General features: G+C 37.2%; 1 protein-coding gene across 1 annotated transcript; it reads right to left on the reverse strand.

The window, feature by feature from the left end:
- Positions 1-3,271: 3,271 nt before the first annotated feature.
- On the reverse strand, positions 3,272-14,560 carry MARCH5 (membrane-associated ring finger (C3HC4) 5). Its single transcript, XM_010015189.1, has 6 exons — positions 14,532-14,560; positions 12,837-13,039; positions 8,633-8,763; positions 5,447-5,630; positions 4,841-5,007; positions 3,272-3,676 (listed from the first exon to the last, which is right to left on the reverse strand). The coding sequence occupies exons 1-6, from the start codon at positions 14,558-14,560 to the stop codon at positions 3,560-3,562; spliced, it is 831 nt and encodes a 276-aa protein (XP_010013491.1). The 3' UTR covers positions 3,272-3,559.
- Between the last annotated feature and the right edge of the window lie 7,979 nt (positions 14,561-22,539).

A 22,539-nucleotide genomic window follows, 5' to 3' on the forward strand; every position in this document is an offset into this window, starting at 1 on the left:
AGAGAACATAACTGTACTCAGTGATGCATTAAACAAATTTGATTCCTGTTCTTAAAAAGAAAGAAATCATGAAGAGAAACTGTCACGGAGATGGAACATTAAATACAGGGTTCCACAAGCAAGATTACTGCTGCAGCAGTACATAGATCCATGACCTTTGTAGTTCACCTTATCCCAGTTCTCTCCACCAGTAAAAACCACTATGCAAACAAAGAGACAAATTTGCCTGTGGTTAAAAACTTCTGTAAGCAGCAGCTAGTAAAAAAGCTGCTCCAAACAACCCTCAAACACCTACTCCATAAACTTGTCCAAGTTCCACAGTATGCCTTTAAAAAAGGGGAATCCTAACAGCTGCTGCAATAAACATTCTGCAGCTGAAATTCAAGTAAAAATTGTGTCCTCAGTTAAAAAATATAATTCCGACTGCAGTCACAACAGCTAAGCATTGCTTTTCTTACAAGCACAGAACTGTTCTAAATGCTGGAGGGGCTTTAAATAGCAGCATGGTTGGATCCTGCTCTGCTAACCACAGGAGACAGCTAACCTTTGAGAAACAACTCCAGATGAGGAGGGAATTAATATACTTCAAACCAGGCAACTGTTGTTACAAAACAAAACCTTTTACTGGGCAAAAAGGATGAGGAAAAAAAACACCATTCAATGAAAAAAAAAAAAAAAAAGTGAAAAGTATAGTAGTGCTCCATCTAAATCTTTAAGATAGGCAGGGAGAAAGAAGGGGAGAAGCATGTCCTATGTATTTCATAATCGTGGCTCAGATGTAAGCCTTTTTGTTGATGTAATAGAAGGCTAAGAGAAACCAAGTTGCTGATAAGAAAGTATGCTGAGAAATGCTAGATAACATTCCATATTCCTTGTTCTGAAAGCAATGGGATGTAAATTAGCCATTAGTGGGGGGAAAAAAAAAAAAAAATACTTCTACAGCCAGTATTATCTTTCTCAATGAAAAGGGATCTGTGTATTCCCCAAATAAAAGGCTGCACATTAGCCAACCCCAGAGATATGTAGTAACTCCCAACCCCAATTCTGTATTACCCGAAGTTGGTTGTGTTGCGGTAATTCCTTTGCTCTAAATGTTTGAGAAATGCATTCCCGTTGTCATGGTTTAACATCATTTATTGATCACTAGAGGTGGGGCGGAAAAAGTAAATGTAAGCTTAAAGTCTTACAATAATTCCTCCTTCATCCCCCAGATACTGCTTTATGCTATCAACCTAAAATTATCTAAAATCCTTAGATAGGCATTAAAACAAAACACATTTTTCATTCAGAAGTTTTGCTACAGGCCTGTAGTTCAACTGACAAGATACACCAGGGAGTGTAAAAAATATTTATTCAACCTAATTCAACATAACTATAATTTGCAATACTTAAAAACAAGATTTACAACAGAATAATGACCTTCTGGCACTCAGGTGAAATCATTTTGTAGTCCATACAGTATTTTTATAATTGCATTTTTACAAGAGCTTTAACTTCCCAAGGAGACATTGAGCTTTCCCATGGAACAAGTTTCAAACCCACTAATTTGCATCATTCAATTAATGAAACTTTTAAAAAGAGTAATAAATTGGTTGGAAATATATACAGCGAAGACCACTGAAAAGCTGTTTTCTCGAAATGAGGAATTCTGTAAGAAATACATATTACATTGTTTCAGACTATCTTACAGAAAGCAGCAACCAGCAGAGGTTGTGACTCTTATTTAGAGTTTTATATAAAAGTGAGCCCACTCAAATATAATCAGCAGACTTACAAGATTATAGTAGTTCTTCAGCTACAGCAAGAACCTCAAAAGTATTTGGTACTGATTGAATTTATAATTTTCAATACCTGTATAGTTTTTGAATACTAGTTGGCCAATATATACACTTTTGTACAGTTCTAAAATATTACATCTCAGTAATTAAGATAAAGATACTGTAGAAAAGGTACCATATTTTGAATTTCTCTAACATACGTTATTGCAGTCAAATATGTAGTTCATTCTGTGTTTGCTTCATTTCTGGTGAAAAGAAATATTTACTTATGAATACTTCCACTAAAAGAGGTTTTTTAAACCTTTCTCCATGCATTTGATGTACTAGTATGAGCAAGGGAAAAAAAAAAACAAAACCCTAAACAACAACCAACGTTGAGAAAAACAAATTGTTAAGAAAAAACTTCAAGTACTAAAGCTAGGTTAGGTCTGGTATGAATATTAACTGGCTGTATTACATTTGTCAAAATATAACTTCACAAAACAGTTAATTTCTGTTGAAATTAAGTTTATAAATACATTAGATAACTGAAGTGCTAGTGTCTCCCTCAGCTGGCTACTTGGAACATGTTGTAACAGTAAAGCTTACTTCATAAATAAACTTAGTTTATTATACACATTTAAGATTTATCCTTTAGTCCTTTCCAGAAGGGAGCCAAGGTGTCTTGAGAGTGTCGAGCCCACTGGTGCGTACCATGCTCAGATGAGGTACCCAAAGCATAGTGTCGCTCCTTCTAGCCAGTTGTTCCACTGGGGCTTGTGTGGGCAAAAGAGAACCCAGTCTTGGTACAGAGCAGAGTTATACACTCAGGTCTGGAAGTTCAGAAAGATGTCCTAATCTGTCAGTTTTAATGTAGCTTTAGTGTCCAGTGTTGTTTCCTCACACTTCTGCTCTTTGTACTGTATGGATATTTACATAATCAAAACAGACATGAGAACTAAACAAGTGCTCAAATACTTCCCTACAAAATAAGCAACTGAAATTTACTTCCCCCCATGTAATTAGTGTACTGTGGAGGAAAAAAATATGCTATCCAGCACCAGTCACAAACCAGTAAAAGAGCCATGAGAAAATAACACTAGGCACTGCAGAAGATACAACAGGACAGTAAAAATTATCAGTAATAAAGCAGTCACCTGGAAGCCATGCTGATTTCAACACCTACTACTTAGGTGGCTAAAGCTGACACACAAGTCCTGGAGAGTTATCTGTCTTCTGCTTTCTCTTTTGAGCATTTTACACTCCTTGTTTGCTACCAGTGAAGACCAAGGAAATCTTTATTGACTGGTGTCCCACAATTACTTCTCCTTGGTAATGACTCACATTTCCTTTCTTAAAAAAAAAAAAAAATAAATCCCTTCATTGTGTGAAATGCTGAACTGGATGATAGTGTGGGTATGAGCACACATGTATAGAAGAGGCATTTGGATATAGACTACATTAACTACACAACTTAGAATGTTCTTGCTCTGTAGTTTATGCTTTTTCTTTTTCCATTCAGCATATTGGCTCAAAGTAATTCAGAAGCTTGTTGCCCAACAGAAATACCCCAAAACAATGAAAGTCAGGTCACATTCTTGGGTTCAATGGCTGCTGAAAGGATTTACCCTGCCACAAGACAGTGCTTTATTGGATTTAAAGGGAGAAAAAAAAAAAAAAAAAAAAAAAAAAAAAAAGGAGCAGCAACTTATCATAATTCTCCACTAGTGTGCAATAAGATGGAACCAATACAACATGGAAACCTGTCTGGTGAGACTGTCCGAGCTCCGGAGATCACAGCCTTACGCTCCTTCTTGCTCAGGGTAATTTAAAATCTTGCGGTGAGCTTGACGCAGATATTGCTGCTGTTTGAAGTAAACCTTAAAAGCTCCTTTTATAGCAACAAAAGCAATTCCACCCTGAAATAAAAAGATATTTTGAAACCCCACACAGTTCAGTGTCACAGCATTGCAAACGTTCTTTTTAAAACTTCCTGGTCAAAGAAGATATTTTTCCCATTATATAGCACTTTCTTTTGAAGTTTAGCTAATTAGGACAATCCAAATGAGTATCTCAAGGTTTTCTGTCACAATGCACTATTACAGGGGTTAATGTTACTTAAAGGGATTACATACTGGATCTGTAAAACCTTTTGAAAGCTTTTATTTGCTTGGAAGTCTGACAAATATTCTAATAAAATTAAAACACATCCTATTTAAAGAACAAAGCAAAATGCAGATATGTATCTGCTTTCCTCCCTTCTCTGAATATGTACTATATATGGCCCAAGGAATAATGCCAATTACCATTAGCATTATCAGGCTGTGAGAAAGGCCACTTTTTCACAGGAGTGGAATAAAATCTTTTTCCTTTTCAGAAGTTTTACAATATGTTTATCTCAAGCCTTTAAAATGTATTCAAGTAAGAAGAGACACTAACAAGCCTTTAGTCTGCGTAAACAGTTGTAATATCACTGTTCCTTGCAAATGGAAGAGAAGGATGCATAAACATGTCAGAATTGAAAAGAGGGACTGAAGTGACAGATGACCAGGGACACCATCCTACTATACTTGGTGGGGTTCCCCTTGAAAGGCTGCAAGCCAGAGGTTAGTCATAAAGGTCTCCTCACTTTGCCCTCCCCCTTCCATTCAACTTCTATGGAAAGCTTATTTTTATCTCCTTATTAAAATAAAGTAACAAAGGGATTATCTCAAAGAACAAAAGCTTATACAAAAAGGTTCATAATATAAACACCACCCTTGAAGAGATCATTCTTAGAAGATGCTAGTTCCTCATCATCTTTATCACCCTTAGTTAATGCTAAGGTCTGCCAATTAGAGGAAAATGTTCAGCCTTGCCTTGAATTGAGGTTAGCTTCAGTCATAGGGGCAACATCTCACATACACACGATGCTTGCCCACTGCCAAAACAGGCAATGTTAAAAAAAAAAACCTTTTCCCTTAACAAATGCCACTCCCAAGTACTAGATCAATTCATGTTCCTTTTACTTTTCTTCCCTCCCCCACAACACTTCATATTCACATCTTATGATCATTTATGACACAAGCAATAGTGAGTCTTACCAAGATTGTCCTTTGTAAATTTGAGTTAACGCTGCTGAACATCAGCTTGCCAACTATTGTGGCAATAGTAGGGAAAACTAGAGCTCCACATAGAATACGTGTTGCAGAGACATGATCTGCCAGAGGGTTGGCCTCTGCTGGAATACGAGGAACAGGACATCCAATGCCTGAAGGGATAAAAGTGGGGGAAGAAAAAGTTACACAGCCACTAGCTCAAAAGGAGCACAGAAAGCACATTAGTCATTAGTGCCCAACCCACTCTATTACAATTCTACAGCCCAACTACTTTTTGAGAACACTCTCTCTCTTCTCTGTGAATATTCTGTTTCCATTAAATTACTGTATTCATTTGTACTTTCAAGTAAGACCCATGATTTTCAGTAGCTTGTTCTGTTACCAAGGCCTTAACTGAAACCATGCTCCTGCTCCTCTTGTCCCACCTTTCTCAGCAGGTACTATACAAACAATCTAAATAGACTGAACATAAAATAAGAGGGAAGGTGTTAAACATCTTTACTTAAGAATGGCAAAAACTACTTGCCTATCCCCATCTCCTACAGGCACAAATTCAAGCTTGAGAACTCCTTTTAAATTTTATCACATTACCTGGAAATATGCTGTTCAAAATTTGTAGCTTATTAGAGTATTTGCGCCACAGTCTGAGCACATAGTCCTCCCAACGAATCATCTTGCCCAGTATTAGCATGACTGGGATAGTGGGAAGTCCAATCAAAAGAAATAAAGGATCAGCTCTCTCCATGACATCAAGACCTTCTTTGTGACCCACAACCTGGTAAATATGTATACAGTTGGCAAACATAACAAAGGCCACAACTGAACACAGAATATAACTTCTTAAAAGTCTAGTTTGTTTGGGGCTGCCCACACATTTTAAGTTAAAGAAAAAACACTCTTGTACCTAACATACTCGGTTTTCCCTTTGCATCCTTGGTTGCTTATCAAGGGTAACGCAGGCAAGCAACCAGCCCTAGTCTGCAAGTCATTAATCTTGCAGAGAGCTGTAACACAATTCCTTACCATCTCAAGAAAAGTTTCATATGGTTGTGTATAAGTAAAAGCCTAAACATCTGAAACATCAAAACAGCATGCTTTCAAAATGCACAGAATTTGCAATTTTAGCATCAGTAATTCTACACTCAAATTGATTAGATACTACTCTTTAAAGGATAAACTGATAGCAATTATCTCAGGATATTTTAATCAAAGTTTTCTGTTATTTAGGAATACCTTATGCAACAGAGATCACAGTATTAAGAAGTATTGCTTCTCTAGACAATGCAGGAAGAGGTGCATTATTTTCAACTGTAGTGGAAATAGCAGCATTTCTTCAATTGCACCTTATTTTTAAATGTGGTGAGCTCTACGATGTTAAAGGACAGTCATTACTGATGTGTCTCAGCTTTTCTACTGGCACATAAAATAATCAGGCTTTGCAGTTTATAAAATGTATGTCTGTGATGTTCATAACAATGCAGGAAAACTAAAACCACTAAAATAGTCATTATTCTGCTTGCCAGACACTGGATTTTCCTCATGTGTTTTCCCCAACTTCTTGTTTTCCCCACAACTGCAAAGTGCTATCTAGTTTTCACTTGCACAGAACTTAAAATTGGGTGGGAAGAACATACAGCCATAGCAAAATTAAAACACAAACACCCCCCAGACCAACAAAACCCAGTGCTGGAGTAGGACAGGGAAGGAGCAGGGGTAACGTACCACAACAGTACCTTCTAAACTGTACTTTTTAACCTTGCTTTGAAAACCATTCTGTTTTATTCTTCTAGAACTGGAAGTTACATTATATACCACAGCCTCTAAAAATAGGCATAACCAATACTGATGCCACCAAAAGATTATTCCTGGAAAAAAAATACTCAGCATTTGTCTTCCAGCTTCTTCACTATCTTCCACCCAGACTGTGATGTCTGATATTATCCTTTTTCTCCTTATAGTCCCTGTCCATTAAAAAAAGCCTATCTTGTCCTCTGCTTTAGATTACTGTTTCTGCCTGTTTTCAGTAACCTCATGTGATTTGTTACTGACTTAGCTACCACTGGAGTCACAATGTCAATTCTGTATTTATTTTTCACCGTCTGAAGCTTAACCTTTAAAAATAGCTTTTGTGCTTCTCTGGCCTTTCAACTGAAGGAGCCTGAAACGCATCAGGAAACAAGATGTATTAAACCTAGAAAATTTGGGGTGGCAAAAGGGGTGAAACATTTCCCTTCCACTCCCAGTTTAATTTCCTCTATTACAAGCAAAAATAATTATTCTCTTATCCAGCGTGCCATCCATATGATCAAAACCCCCATTAAATCAGAGGAAAATAGCTAATTCTTCCTATCTGGGATTTGACCAGCTGCCTAAACTGATGTTTAAGTATGTTCATTCAAAAGTGAAACAACTACAGAAAGGAACATTTATTTTTCCATTTGGTTATGCAGTTCTAGAGAAGCTAAAAAGTACACGTAAGTTCCTACAGGAAAAGGCTCTGTGTAGCAGTGAGCAAGGAGCTAAGGAATGGTACACTTCATGAAGTCTAGTCATACTATTACACATGGTTGCAATGTTCCTGTAAGGGCCACACAAAATACCAGATAAAGAAATGCTCAAGTATACCATTCTGTAGTACAGAGAACTCCTCACTGGAATGGAGGAGGTATTGAAACTCATGACACGTCACCTATGGAGCTGCCTGACCCTGGCCATACTGCTAACCAGGGAGCCTGCATCTGCCCATGTGGGCTCCACTTCAAGCAGTTGTTACATACATTTCTGCTATGAAAGTGTGTACAAACAGAACCAGAAGAGGAGATGAAGTGACTTGTAGAACTGAACGCAGTACCACGTAAGTCAAGAAGTAGTGCCATATTACTTACATGGATAAGGACTAGATTGTATATTTAAAATCAGAACTCTGTGGAGGAATACTTACTAGCATACAGGTTTGCTAATTCTATCTACAACTGAATTAGCATCAGAAATACTTTATGCTTTTAAGCAAAACACAGGTTATGGACATGATACAGGAATCAACAACTAAAACATTAACGGAGGTCCTTCTAGTTGAACCGTGCAAACTCTTGTCTCATAGTTGCACAGCAATGAACACATTTTTCCACAGTTAAGTCTACCACCTGTCAACAGTATTTCTATATTTAAACAGCAAGTTCACAAGAACAAGTGGGTTTTTTCCCCCTTTCAACTAACCATACAGTCTGAAGTAATTAAAAACCAGTATTATTAATTTGCAGTGTTCTGCACTTGTTGTTTATGAACGATTGCACCATTCAGAGCATTCGTTTTCCTTTATATAATAAAAAGTGGTAGGACTGAAAAATTCACCATGTCTAAACCCTCTGAATGTTACCAGCAAAATCTATCTATAAGTAAAAGAAGAGATTCAGAAAAGTCTCATGTCTTTTCTGAAGAATTAGACTACCCATTATTAGTAGTTAGGTGGTCATGGTACCTTTTCTGTAAGAACAGAAGTGGGTTCACCAGCCTGCCATGCAAAGGGCAGCCACCTAGTGTAGCAGGGAATTTTCTTAGCTGCACACCAAACCACATTTGAACAGGCATACTTGGCTTTATATAGTATGATCAGTTAAAAGCAAAAAGCTTTCTATCCACCCATCTTGAATTCACTTGTTAACTACACTGGAAGTGCTGAAAGCAGCAAAAGCATGTTTTAAGCCAACTAAAGAGGAGTCTTAATTGACTTTTTCTTTAAAAGACTTGCTGTGGAAGCTGGTAAGAGGAGGGATGTACCTGCATCACTGTCACAGCTCCATATGTTACAGCTGTCCAGTATATAGAGCCCACCATTATCCCAGCTGCAGCAAATGGACATGCCTTTGAGATCAGTCGATCTGCAAGATCCAAAACGTAAACAACTGGACCTATGATAAAGGAAAAGTAAGGTTTCAAGATAGATATATATATATATAAGCATACTGAAGAAAGCTGTCAGCATCTATCACTGATAAGAAGGAAAGAACTTGGCAAAATACAAGTCTGTCATCCCCGCACATGCTGTTTAAATGAGAACCTATCATTAAAAAGCTACCAAGCTAAGCTTGTAACTTACTTCTACCTACCTTTTCATTCACCACCACGTCTTTCTGAGAGATTAATATACTGGTTAGAGCACTGACTAATTTACCCACTAAAGTTGACTAGCTTCCTTTGTGTTGGATCAGAATCGTTCTGCTGCAGAAACCATTTCAGGATTAGTGACTTTTTTATTTGTTAGATATTTTAGGTTTTAAAAGGAAAAAATATTAGTTGTAATGGACTTCATGTGCTTACCTTTGAGAGCTCCACCTGGGAATCCTGTCACTAAACTATTCTGTTCTACAATAAAATGTAGCACAGTCAGTATGAAAAACCTTCCAGTGGAAAAAGCTGCATTCAGTATTAGAGATCAATCACCTTTTGGATGTTGGAGGAAAACCCCCTTCTATTCAGGCTATTTAGTGCCTTTGACAACAATGCATTAATAGTTTCATTGTTCTGTCTAAGGACAGCGGCACTTTCCAGACTTACACAGAGCAAGACATCACCCTGACCAGCTTTGATGAGGTAAACAAGTGCATGCTTGCATCTCTTCCTTGTGAGACTGCAGTAGCACCAGCAAAGAAAAAGCCAGAAGCTGAAGTCTGAAATGTATGTATTGAAGTGAAAAATGTCATCACCATGGTCAGATTGCACATTTCTTTTATATTTGTCAACAGATTTTATATAGACTGTCCTCCTCCAGCTCATCTGCACGAACATTCTTGTTGGCTCCCTACTACTTTCTCCTACCAAAATCAGTGAAAGTATAAGTTATTCCTGCACACATTCTTCAAGTAATTAATTCTCCACATCTCTTATCTTATATGCAGCCTTAACAGATGTCATTGTAAATATTGCCAAGTTATGTATCAGACTTGTGGGCAGTCCTTAGCAACTTAGGCAGAGGATTGCTTAATGTACTCTCTACTCTAGCTCTGCTAGAGCATCTAGTTCTTCACCTACTACCATGTACTTCAAATTGGCTACCTTTGTGTGCATCTTCTAGCATGCATTCTTTGTTTTAGTAATAAGCTCTAGTTTTAAGAGCATGAAGTATATTCCTGTGTAACTTGTAAGAGAGTAAACACCTCACCAACATACTGCTTCAAATACGTCAACAGATAAAGATTAGTCCATAAGTAACTGACAAAGTGTAATTATGGAGTTAATTTATTCTCGAGTTGAGCATCCTATTAGTGATTAGGTACCAAAATTAAAGGGTTTCTGAAGGAACACTCTACTCAAAATACAAAGAACTGGAACAAGCAGTTTAACTGTATTAAGTTATGTTTAACTTTCCAGGACAGACTTAAAGTGCTGGGATGTCTATTAATTTGCTGCAAGTATCAACAAGGTCATAACTGCAAGTACTAAATGCACAGCAGTTTTACACTTCGTAACTGTTCCCCCACAGTCACTGATAAAAGTTGTTCAGTTGTACTATTTTGAAAACTTACATTTCTTTGACGAAGACAAAAGACTCAAAACCACATCATATTTGGCGAGTCCTAAAGCTCTGAAGCTTGCCTGCTTGGCAAGGTGATATGGCAACATCAGAAATCTAATACTAAATGTACTAACAAATTGCACCTACTGATGATAATCATTAAAAGAAGGAAGCTACAGAATTAGGTGTAGAATCTTGAGAAAAGACTAGAAAAAACATCATTTCAGTTTGTTTTTTTTAATTAGGCCTTCAGGAAGCAGTGAGAAAGGAAGACAAATGTGACTGTGACACAAAAAGAAGGAAACACAAAATACAAAAATAATTTTCATTTTGTAAAGGCTGTCATGCTTTAACAGAGCTTTTTCTGCCAAACTGTTTTCTACTTATTAAACTGAAATAATCTAAAAGATACTTCAGTTACTTTCAAAGTGGCAATAATATTTTTCTATTTAAAAAAAAAAAAAAAAAAAAAAAAGAATAGAGGAGAACAGCTAGTAAAAGCATACTTACTACTGATCATTTAAAACTGATACTATCAAATCTGCAGTGGAATTATAATTTCAAGAAGATATATCACTAGGGAGGTTGCTTTGGATGGTAAATACATTCAAAGACACCCTCTGTTACTTAAAAAGATATCTGTTGATACCTCCTCAAGTTGATATTACTTCAGAACTGTAACTGTAAATAAAAAGTTGTGTTAGGGAGTGCCCTTTCCCAGAAATCTGGTTTTAGAAAAAAAAGTTTCCAGCAGTACATTAGAGAAGTCTTAATGTAAAGAAGTTTCTGAACTGTGATACCTCAAGGAAACAACAATTGTTACTTCTTCCCTGCTCAGGTAATTTCAGTTCTTGAATGGTGTGACTAGTAATGTCTTCAAAAGACAGCTGCTGCTGCAGCAATGACAGGGCTACCAGCAAAACTGCTTGAAAACATCTTCCCATCCTCACTCTGCTCGGTGTGCCCTTGACTGACTTATCATTGAGTTGTTATAGAACAGTTTTGGGTACTAGAAGAAGAGCTACAAAAGGGCAAGACTGTCTCACTAGTTTAAGGCACTTCAAGCTCGTAACGGATGTTTGATGGACCCAAATTCATTTCTCTGCTCTTGTGTACTCTTGCTCATGCTGAATTTTTATACCCTTCTCATGTTTAAAAATAGAAAAAGATGGTACTGTGAGGGAAAATACATTAGAAAATTCTTGCATGCAAGAGCTGAACAATCTCATGCAAGAATTTCAGACCAGCTTCAGAAGCTAGGAATGCTGGAATTTAGGAATCTTAGCTTTCAAATAAAGGTGCCACACACTGCAAGAGCAAATGAAAGTATCTGTTGTTTGTGTGCATTATCCTCTCCAAGCTACAGTTGCCTCCCCTTTTTCCCCATTGCCAAAATAAAATGCAAATGCAGCTCACATTACAATTTCATCATTCAAGACGCAAGTAAGGATTTTAAGCTTTATGTTTTGTGGTACATTTTAAGTGCCCAGATATCAAACCAATTTCTTCCCTCAAAGCCAATGCTAAATGTTACAGTTTGACACCCTCCTTGTAATGGGGATTAAGATTCCCTTCTACTTTATCCTTACAGCAAAGCTGAACTGTGGTTGATATATTAATAACTTGGTAGTAAGTTCCATGCTGGTTTGTGTTTTCTTGAATATCAACAATACATTAGTCTGTATTTTCTTTCCCACTACTCCGTGTTCTACCATGGAACCTATTTCCCTTCACACCTTAATTTTGTCAGCCCTTATACTAACAAAAAAGAGGTCCTGTCCCAAAGAACTGATAGCACGTGTTATTTTCGGCTTTCATTACAGAAATCAGATACTTTAAAAAAATCTTCTTTAAGATGCTCTAAATTCCTGTACTCACATGCTATATCAGCATTTTTTTAACAAGCAGTTTTACTTTTAAACAAAATTTAAGTTTCCATGGCAACGTTTCATTTTCTTGTCCTACTTAATATACCCCATAGAACATATGGGCAAATGAGGGCTGGAATAACAGCAACCACTGCTAATTTAAATAAGTGCAACATACTGCGCAGTGTCCTACTCAGCTACTCAAGAGCAGACTATGGAAGACCATCTCCAACGTTTTACTTTCACCTTGACAACCAGAACTAAAGCAGTGCCCAGCAACCACGGAATTCTGCCTTTTGCATATAGGGCAATATTAACTCATGAATGGCTCCCAAACAAAGTAAAAATGTATTTTTCAGATAACGCAACAGTTCTTTTCTGTGAATTTCCTTTGATAACAGTTTCTCTGCAAGATGAGTTAAAAAAAAAAAAAAAAGATAATCTGAGCAGAATATAAAGCTATTTTTTAATGTCTGGAAAAAGGAATAGACAGGTTCTCAACAGAACTGATGCTCCAAGCACAAAAAAGGAAAAGGAAATAGGAACAATATAAAGAAACAACCCGCTATATTGCGTTTAAAATTTAAATGATGTATCTTACCTAGCTTTGGAAATACTATTAAATATTCTGCATTGCACTGAGGACAAGCAACTCTAGCAGTACTGTTTCCTCTTTGTTTTTCATCCACCCAGCGCTGCAGGCAAGTCTGATGAACCCATTTCGTGGAGCCCCTGCACCTGCAAGGTCTCACCCACTCTGCTGTCCGATCATCTTCATCAGTAGCAAAACAAACCCAGCAGCTTCTGTAATGCCAAGAAAAAAAGAAGATATTTTGTGCTACTTCTACATGCAAGTTTAAAACAAACTTCTGCATGTGAAAGCATGTTACTTTCAGAAAACACACGTCTAGAGATGATGCTTGTTGCTTCATTCTTTATCATCAAAAATGTAAGTATTTTGTATCACAGCCTTGTTCTGGTATTAACATAATACTACAGACAGCTAAAGAACTGCTTTCAACACATTTTTAATTACTAATTTAACTTTTAGATAATCCATGAATTAAAAATCACTGAGACGTAGTTCAACTTTTGAATAATTCAACATGTGAAAATTCCATATATTTTTAAATGTGTTCTCTCTCCTCCTGCAGTAGACATTTCTGTAAGTTTTTAACATTAAAAATGTAAGATCAATACAGCAGCCTGTTACTTGGGAAACTAACTCTAATGTACTTAAATGACAAAATAGCACAAATAATACAATGTATCACAAACCAAACTGTAAATAATTAAGTTCATTCCCTTTCTCTGAAAAGAGAAAGTACTTCATTCAGATCAATGGATTTTACAAAGTACCACACTAGAGGAGGAAATTTCTGCACTGAAGAATTTTCTGGATATATAAAATCCAAATATTAATTCTAAAAGGAGAAAATACAAGACTGAAGGGCTATGTGACCTGACCTGAAGAAAGCACATGTCTTATAATTCCCAGATGATGGGATATGGGATCTGATGATTTGGCCAGACCCCTTGGTCACCTTACAAGATGCAAGAGATACTAAAATACGGATCTAAACTAGGAAAATACCTGATATGTTGGCCCGATAATTTAGGTTTTGCTGTGAAATAATTTCCTAATTCCCATGCTGAAGATACTGAAGTTTAGATAATAAACCAGAATCTAGCAAAATAAAGATCTTTACAACCTGGTTTGATGTATTTTTTTTAAGAAATATGTTAAAACCATTTCAGTCATAGTTAAACTTCTAAAAGTATATGGCAACAGCGTCCCTATAATTTAGGTACCAAGACACAATCTAATTAGACATTGTACACGCAGCGGCACTATTTCGATGCTTAAGTTCTGTTCTCTTAATTTGAGTAACATCATTAAGATGAAAGAGTAACCACTAACAGTAACTGAAATAGTAAGAAGCCAAGAAATGCTCTGGCACTGCTAAACAAAAGAACATTAAGATTCAAGAATCATGACTGCAGTCTGTACATGGGGATGTTTCAGTGGTTCATGATGCTTTTCCTCTCCTTCCCCTAGCATGTGATGTTTGTAATAAACCTTCTTCCTAGCCTTCTATACTCTTCAGTTGAAGTTTTTCCTTGTTTCAGCTTCTCAACTACTCCTCACCTCCCCTGTCTTTTTTTTAATTTTTATTTCAGTCTGCTCTTTCTGCATCCCATCTCTAACCTTCGTTAGCATCTGGGAAGAGAAATCGGAGTTTAGAAGTCCCCTCCATCTCTTATGGAAATCAGTACTAACTAGTTGTCAGAGAACTTGACAAGTTTATACTTGAACATATACATACTGAGCATCTTTCCTCTGCACCCATTTAAAAAAGAAACAACGCTTATAACTAAAGCTCATCAGACAAAATTTGGAAGGGAATTATATGCAGAGCAAGGGCCAACTTACTAGAGCCACTTTCAAGGCAGCAAAGCCACAGTAATTCCTTTCAAAAGGTCAGTATTTTCTCCCTAGCATGTCACTTGCAAACAGGTTAGGGGGTTTGGTTTGGTTTTGTATTTAAACTCCTCTATGAGGAAAAAGGGAGGGAAACTTACCATGGGAAACTTGAATTTTCATGCTCAGACTTGAAGTAATGAAAAATATTGTTGTCTCACAGCTTCCTTTAAAGGCCTCACTATTTTGGGTAGCATTCTATTTGTAAACTGAAAATGTTTCTCTACTGAGTAACAACCATGTTTTCTTTATAGGAATAACTGTGTCTATAAAATATTTGCCAGGGATTCTTTTAAAACACTGCATCTTCTTCTGATTTATTGTGGTGGAAGTATACTGAAATTAAGTTGCAAGTGTGTAAGAGCAGCTTATTACTGGCATCCTTGTGAAAAGGAACACAATTTGAGATGCAGATTCCAAATAAGACTGCAGGAAAAGCAATTTAATATTGAACGACAGGTATAACAGATATAACAGATAACTCTCATGCCCACATGTCCAGTTTTAAGTACAGAAAATATTACAGTAGGTACAGATGAAAATTTTTAGCATTGGTGCTCTAGAACTGCATCAGTTGCATTTAAGAAGACTGTTTAGTTGGAAGACTGACATCTCGATTAAGAACTGCAGTGTCTTCCATTTGTCTTGAAGGGAAGGTAACAGCAAAGTCAGACTTCACTTATTTCTGTCTTTCCCCACAACATCTGTTCAAACCAGAATGGTCATGTTATGCATTCCTGTAATACCATCCCTCTCCTCACCTTCATGCTCCTGCTATGCACCTGTAGCGGTCCTAAATGAAAGGACACATTGACCTTCCTAAGTAGGAGGAGGAAAGACAGCCAAGCCACAAATTAGTAGTAATCTAGATGAAAATGCTGAGACCACCACAAAGATCTGAAAGTGTATTACAGAGTATGGCAGACATTTTGGTTCACACCACACTTAGTATCAAGGCACTTCGAAGGAACGTAAGTTCTTGCAATGTTTATTAATTTTCTATTTTCTTTTTTCAAGCATTCAAGGCCAGGTTGGACGGGCTTTGAGCAACCCGGCCTAGTGGAAGGTGTTCCGGCCATGGCAGGGGGGTTGGAACTAGATGATCTTGAAGTTTCCTTCCAATTCAAACCATTTTATGATTCACACCAAGAAACCCCATATTTACTTTAAGAACAAACAACACAACACAACTGATAATTGCTTCTCTTTGACAGTTTGTTTTCCTGCATTAAAGGTAAACATCCACTCAGTCATTCCACATCCTAACTAACACTATTGTGAAGCCTTTAGTTTAAAAATAAAAATCTAAGTCACAAATCCAGAGCAGTTCTAGACCTTTAGGTAGTATAGAACTGCTCTAAATTTGTAACTCAGACTTTTATTTTTAAACTAAAGGCTTCACAATAGAGCTAGTGAGGTCTGTGAGAGCCAGTAAGGTCAGATGCCACCACACCACAGAAGTCTAAAGCTTATTCAAATAACAACAGATTTAAGCATGAACATAATCTTGCTGAACAGCAGTTTTAATTAGCAATTTTTTTCCATGTATTCTCTGTAGATTAAATTCCATTCAAGTTTTCTGTTAAGGTTAGTAAGTCAAGAAAAATATGCACCTTCTCTTTAACTGCTTCATCCGATTTCTTGCCAGGTATTCATATCTGAAAACCTGTAAGACCCATCAAAAAAATAACAAAACCCTTTACGGACTTAAACCTTTATCAAGTCATGAATAATGAACAGTAAATTCCTTGTAGTCTGTCATCAGCTTTATCTCTTTCCATTGACAGCAGCTGTAGCAGAAAGGGCTAAATAAAACCATCTCAAAACAAGTATCTTGGCTCTTGCCAGATTTTCCATTTTCTTGTACTGAATAAAATATGACCTTGATTCTTACCACTGAATCAGACTGCTACTCAGATAACCTGAAATAGAAAAGGCTGACAAGGTGGAACAAAGCATTGTTTCTGATAGAAACTCAAACCTTCTTCCTTGATGACTTTCTACAGAGCCAAATCAATAACACTAATGTATTTTTCCACACTTCCTTGGCTGGAGGGGGGGGGAGGGGGGGAATCAAAACAAAACATACAAAAACCCAGACAAATATCATTATTTCAGCTTTGAATATAGGGTTACAAATGCCTTCTCAGTTCAGTTCCCCAGCAACTAAAGCTCTCTGATCTCAAATATTCTAGTCTGATTATGAAAATAATTCACTTATTGCATCTGGTTTTTTCTCTACCAAAGACAAATTCTGGTCATGACACTGCATATGTTAAGAATAAAGTAGATGGAGGGAAAGTTGTATTAAAGACTCAAGATCCTATACTCCAAATGTTACATGACTAATCTACAAAGCCAAGTTCTGCCTGAATGCATGTTTCTCCAAAACACTAGTTTCTAATTGGTAAAAAAGCCACTCTTCCCTGTACCTGGTTGGAGTTACAGCTCCAACACATCAGTAAGACCCTCTAGTACCAACACACATACCCAGAGGCAGACTGCTTGCCTTTTTATTGAGCTATACTCCTTCTAAAAGTTACTTTTTTCCCCCCAAAACCAGTCTCAGATGGGAGGGAAGACAGGATCTAATTCATGTTATATAAATCAATCTCAATCTGTGGGAGCTGAATTCACCATGATACAGCTTTGTTTTCAAAAAGGCATGACTGTGTAAAGCAACACAAAAAAGTAAGTTAAAAGCAGCATGTTACTTATATATACACTAGTGAATAGTGTTCAGAAATCCTTAGTGCCCCATAAGCCCTGCAGATATCCTTGTGTCCACAACACTTAATGGAAGATGACTTGTAACACTGGGACAGCAAAACTGCTTTATCAGCTGGTTTCAAGTATCCAGTACTGCAAAAGAGAATGTAAAATGCCTTGGAATTCTTCCCCAGAAGAATATGTCACACATATATGAACAGCAAGCAAGCCAGAAAACTTGCAAGAAGATTCTTGCAAAAATTTTAGCAGGACCTAACCCTTACCATGGAAAATGCAAATTTAAACATGCATGACATGCTCTAAAGCCATCCCTCTCTTCCCCAAGATACTTTTAAGAAAACTCTCCTGCACTTCTCCCACATCAGAGCACACCACTTTGCCTTAAAGCAGCAAGAATTTGCTGACATCTTGCTATCTGAGTAAAGCATCCTTGTTCTGCTGAGTAGTAAGTGACTAGGTGGCTTACTGCAGTTGAATTTCACATCCAAAAAGAAAAACAGTTAAAAGGCTGAAACATAACGGATAGCAATGATACCACAGACAGCCAACGCAGCAAGAGGTGAAAACATGTCTTGGAAGAAATGACTGAAAGCACTCCAATAACTGGCTGTAAAAAGGCACTGTTCCAAAGGATGACCCACAAGTCTGCTGTTTGGAAGAGGTAATTTTTCATGAGCTTCTGTAACATTTTTATGCATAGCCTATCCTGACAGATAAAATATCTTTTATAAAGAATTGTGATAAGCCTCCACTAAACCTGCCAACTACACTCTAAATACTGCAAGATCATGCTTAAGTGGGAAGACTAGGATGTGGGAGAAGTCAAGGGCAGCAATGCTGTACCTAGCAGCATACAACACAGGTGGCCTGCTTTGGAGCTGGCTAGAATTTCAGTAGGGGAGCACAGCAATGTGTTCTCTCAAAAAGCAAGAGAAACAACGCATTGCAAATGTTACTGACAAGCACATCCCTTTCCTGAATCTGAAGGAACCAGCAGAAATAAGATCCTCATGCTAGAGGGCCATGACCTGCTCACAACAGAAGGCAAGCCAACCCTACATATCCCTGGTAAAGGCTACAAAGAGGGGAATACCACCTAACCCAAGAAATGCTAGCTTCTGTCGTGCTTCACAGAGGAGGTTTAGTGATGGAAGCGATGAATGCAACAGCAAAGCCTAAAGCTTCACGAAGACTTCAGCAGCAGAGTGCATACAGGCCAATCTACTACATGGTGGAAGTTTGTTAGCAGAGGAAGACTGCAAGAGGATTATAGATGGAGCACCACTGCTTCCCCAGTGCTTTCCTGGCCATCACACACAGCAGAAAATGTTTCTATCTTCAACCCAAGCTGTCTATCAAACTGAAAAAGTTCTTATACTATCCTAAAGGGAAAAAACGAGACACACACTGAGTGAGGAACAGTGATACCAGTGCAAAACCAGCACTCTCAGATGCTCCATCAGATTTCTGACGATCCTTTTTAAGGCAGCATGACACAGCAGCCATGTGCCAGCCTGGAGTGTTCAACTAGAAAACATGCTGCCACCTCAAAACAAAGTCCAAAATCTTCAGAGGAAGTCCTGAAAGTCATCTGACCTAATACCCAATCCTGCTCTGCCCAGTGATCAAGGATAGGGTACAATGCTGACTTAAGAAGTTGATGAGAATCTAGAAACAAGAGTAACTAGACTTTACTGCAGAAGTAGTGCTTTAATTAAAAACAGCAAGGAAAGGCGAAATAGATTATCAAGTTAATTGTTGGTATGACCATACAGCCACACACGTGGTATCCATACACAGGTTCTCACTTACTCTAACCGCAGGACAGCATTGTTCAAACTTTTTAAAAAAGCTTTCAATGAAAGCCCACGGATGACTAAAACCCAGTAAGTAAATACATTAAAACAAAACATAAAATAATGAATTAGAATGCGTACCAAAAAGATCCAGCCATTACCAAAAGTTCAACTTAAACTTATTTACATATTCCCAAATATAGCTGCAATTAAGGAGAAGTATTTTACACTTGAGTTAACCAGACTATATAAAAGCAGACATATGAGTAAAGGACAGTCCACAGAATCTTGCTGGCAACTTTCAAGCTTATGGATAAAATTAAACCTTTGACTGCCAGCCATCACCTATTGTGCCCGAGCTGTGCCTCACAAGGCTGCCATGGCCATTGCTCTATCCAACTTGGAATAAGAAATCCTCCCCTGGATTAAGCTTTCTCGTTTGTAACTATTAGCTTCATTCTGCACAAGTTAAATTTTTGCAATCAGTTATTCAGGCATATCCCTTTTGCAAAAGACTTACAAATTTTTTTTTCTTAAAGGCTTTGTTTAATATTACCACACTCCCACTTTTTCAAAAGAAGAATGTGAGAAGTCACCAAGGCTCAGTGGCCTTCCTGTAAGCCCCTAAATATACAAAGAACTTTGCTGTTACAAACATCTGCTTTGTTTCTTAAGGGAGGGAAAACAGGGCCCTCCTAAAAATGTGCAAAGGACAAATCAGGTAAAACCACTACACATAAAATAAGCACCTTATTGTGAAAACATGACATATTTTGCTAATTGAACTGTTGTTCTAGATTAGCAGCCTGGCATACAACTGTAACAATTTCATCTACCGATGCCTGCTAGGGGGCACTAACACTGATTCTTACCATCATGTCTAGGAAGCAAAATAGAAGTGACTAAAATCAAGCGTGAAAAGAAAAACCAACCAAACAACAAAACAAAGAACCCCATACACACACAAACAGTTTACTTCCAAAACTGAATTATGCCTTGAACAACATGATTTGAAAAGAACAGCTGAACAAGTAGTCAAGTATATACATAGATAACAAACACTGAAGAATTCTAATAGCAGTTAAGTTAATGCCTTAAACATTTAATGGATTTTTTTTTTTAATCATGCAGCTAGCATACTACACAGGGAAAACATTTTCTTAAGCAATGTTTGACAAAGCTGTCAATCACAGAAAGTAACAGATATGAAGCAACTAGCAAATTATATTTTAGAGGCTATTTAAAGTTACTTCCTTGAATGTTCCTTTAAACATCTTAACTATATATTAATTGCCTGCAATATTAATGAAATTGTATAGCAGGGTGTCTGAAAGCTCCTCCTGATGAGGAAGGAGAAGCCTTTTCATTTTCCTTGAAAGAAGAAATTCCTTTAAGTCTTAGCTTCTCTCAATATCCAACTGCAAAGAGGCATAAGGTCAAGGTATAAATGAAGTTATAACTCAGGCTCAACTAGTTAGAATTCATATACTAGTATTTACACTGGCTGAAGAAAGAAAAGCTGCTAGCGTGTTCCAAGATAGTGCAAGAACTCTAGATGGCAAGACTACCACATGCAGCTTTCCCTAACAGATAACATGACCTAGTGGTAGGACATCCAACTACTGACAAACTGAAGTATCTGATTTATATACAAATAAGATGTAAAGGAGATTGGATTATTAGTTGAGGCTAAAAAAATTGTCTTAGGTCTCTCAACACTGCCAGCTTCAGCAAGGGACAACAGCTTCAGACCTCAAAGTAGTTCTAAAAGCCATTCTTGCTGTAATTCATCTCTAATTGTATTAAATCCTTGCAGCAGTCCTCACTCCCTAGGGATATTACACATTTCACCATGTGCTAAACTTTGGGTTTTGCCTGTCTCCATGGTTTCCAATACATCAGATTTACTTGCCAGACAATAAAAGTATAAACCTTGAGTCATTTGAGGCCTCCTGGAAAAAGTATCTTTAACTGTACCTTTGATCTCAGTCACTACAACCCAAATTTTGCTCTTTTGGGAAAGAGAAAAACAATGATGTAAGTCGCTTTTTAGTAGCTCTGTCAATACCCTCTCCAGTTAAGACAGTGACACTTAAATTAAATCCAGGCATACAAAATGCTGGTGGAAATAAACCAGAAAGCAACAAACTACAACAAAACAAAAATATTTAATCAAGAACTGTGCACAGAAAATTATTTGGCTCCCCAACATATTAATGTTAAATGACGACAGTTAAATAGAGGATAGAAACAAGAGTTGTGAAAAGCATCAATTCAGGCAGCAGAAAATTGATCCAAAGCTCTAAAACACAGGAGGTTGTTTCTTAGTAAAAAGAGACTGGGATAGCTTAATTACATGTACAAAAGATTCCCCCAGTCAATATTCCCAGAAAACAACTTCCCAACACTACTGAAGAATTTAAAAATACTAGTATGGAGGCTAACCTTGACATCAAACCAATTCTGGTTACAGCATACAGCCTGCTTGAAAATGCTGCCCGTGGACCAAGATCAGGAATTGCTGCACAACTTCCTTATTGCTTTGTCAAGAATTCTGCGCCATTCGATGAACAAAACTACATCCATTTTTCCTCTATCAACCAAGGTGCAAGTTAAAGCAAGTATTTGGTTGACTCAAAGGAATTCAGCTTTAACCTTCAATCCTTCAATTCCGAAGCAAGGGATAACAAACATTAGTCCTTCGTATCTCCTGGAAGATTTACTTTTCTGTAACAGAAGATTAACATGTACTTACTAGCTTCCTTCATCAAACACTAACCATATCTGTTTTTTCAAAGATTTGTATCAAGATGCTTTTAATCTGCTGTTTTAAACTGGAATGTTAAATATAATTCCCAGTCTCAAAAAGAAGATAAAAATATGTAGTTTCTATCAAACAAGCATTAAGCAATGTTATTTTGCACTGGGGGAAAGGGGAAGAGAGTTGCATCAGAAAAATAGCAATACTGGTATTTGTGTAGAGAGTAGATGACATGTTAGAAATATCAGGAGCAAGATACAGATAGAATAGACCAACTTTGACATGTCTAAAACTGTAACTGTCTTGACATTAAATGGTTACTGTGACAAGCAAAAAATAAAAGACAAGAAATGCAAATCTATGTTCCATTCACAGAGATTCACTCCAACTTCTGCAGCAATTTTCCAGTATCATATCCAGGTAATGTAAAAATACAAGTTAATCTTTAGGCACTATGCCTTCAGTTACAAAAGTAAACACATTAGCATAGACTTACATCTGTTAGAAACCAAAGTTAGAGCTACCCACTTTACAT

This window comes from Nestor notabilis, unplaced genomic scaffold, assembly GCF_000696875.1.
Source record: "Nestor notabilis isolate BGI_N333 unplaced genomic scaffold, ASM69687v1 scaffold15985, whole genome shotgun sequence".
Taxonomy (NCBI): domain Eukaryota; kingdom Metazoa; phylum Chordata; class Aves; order Psittaciformes; family Psittacidae; genus Nestor; species Nestor notabilis.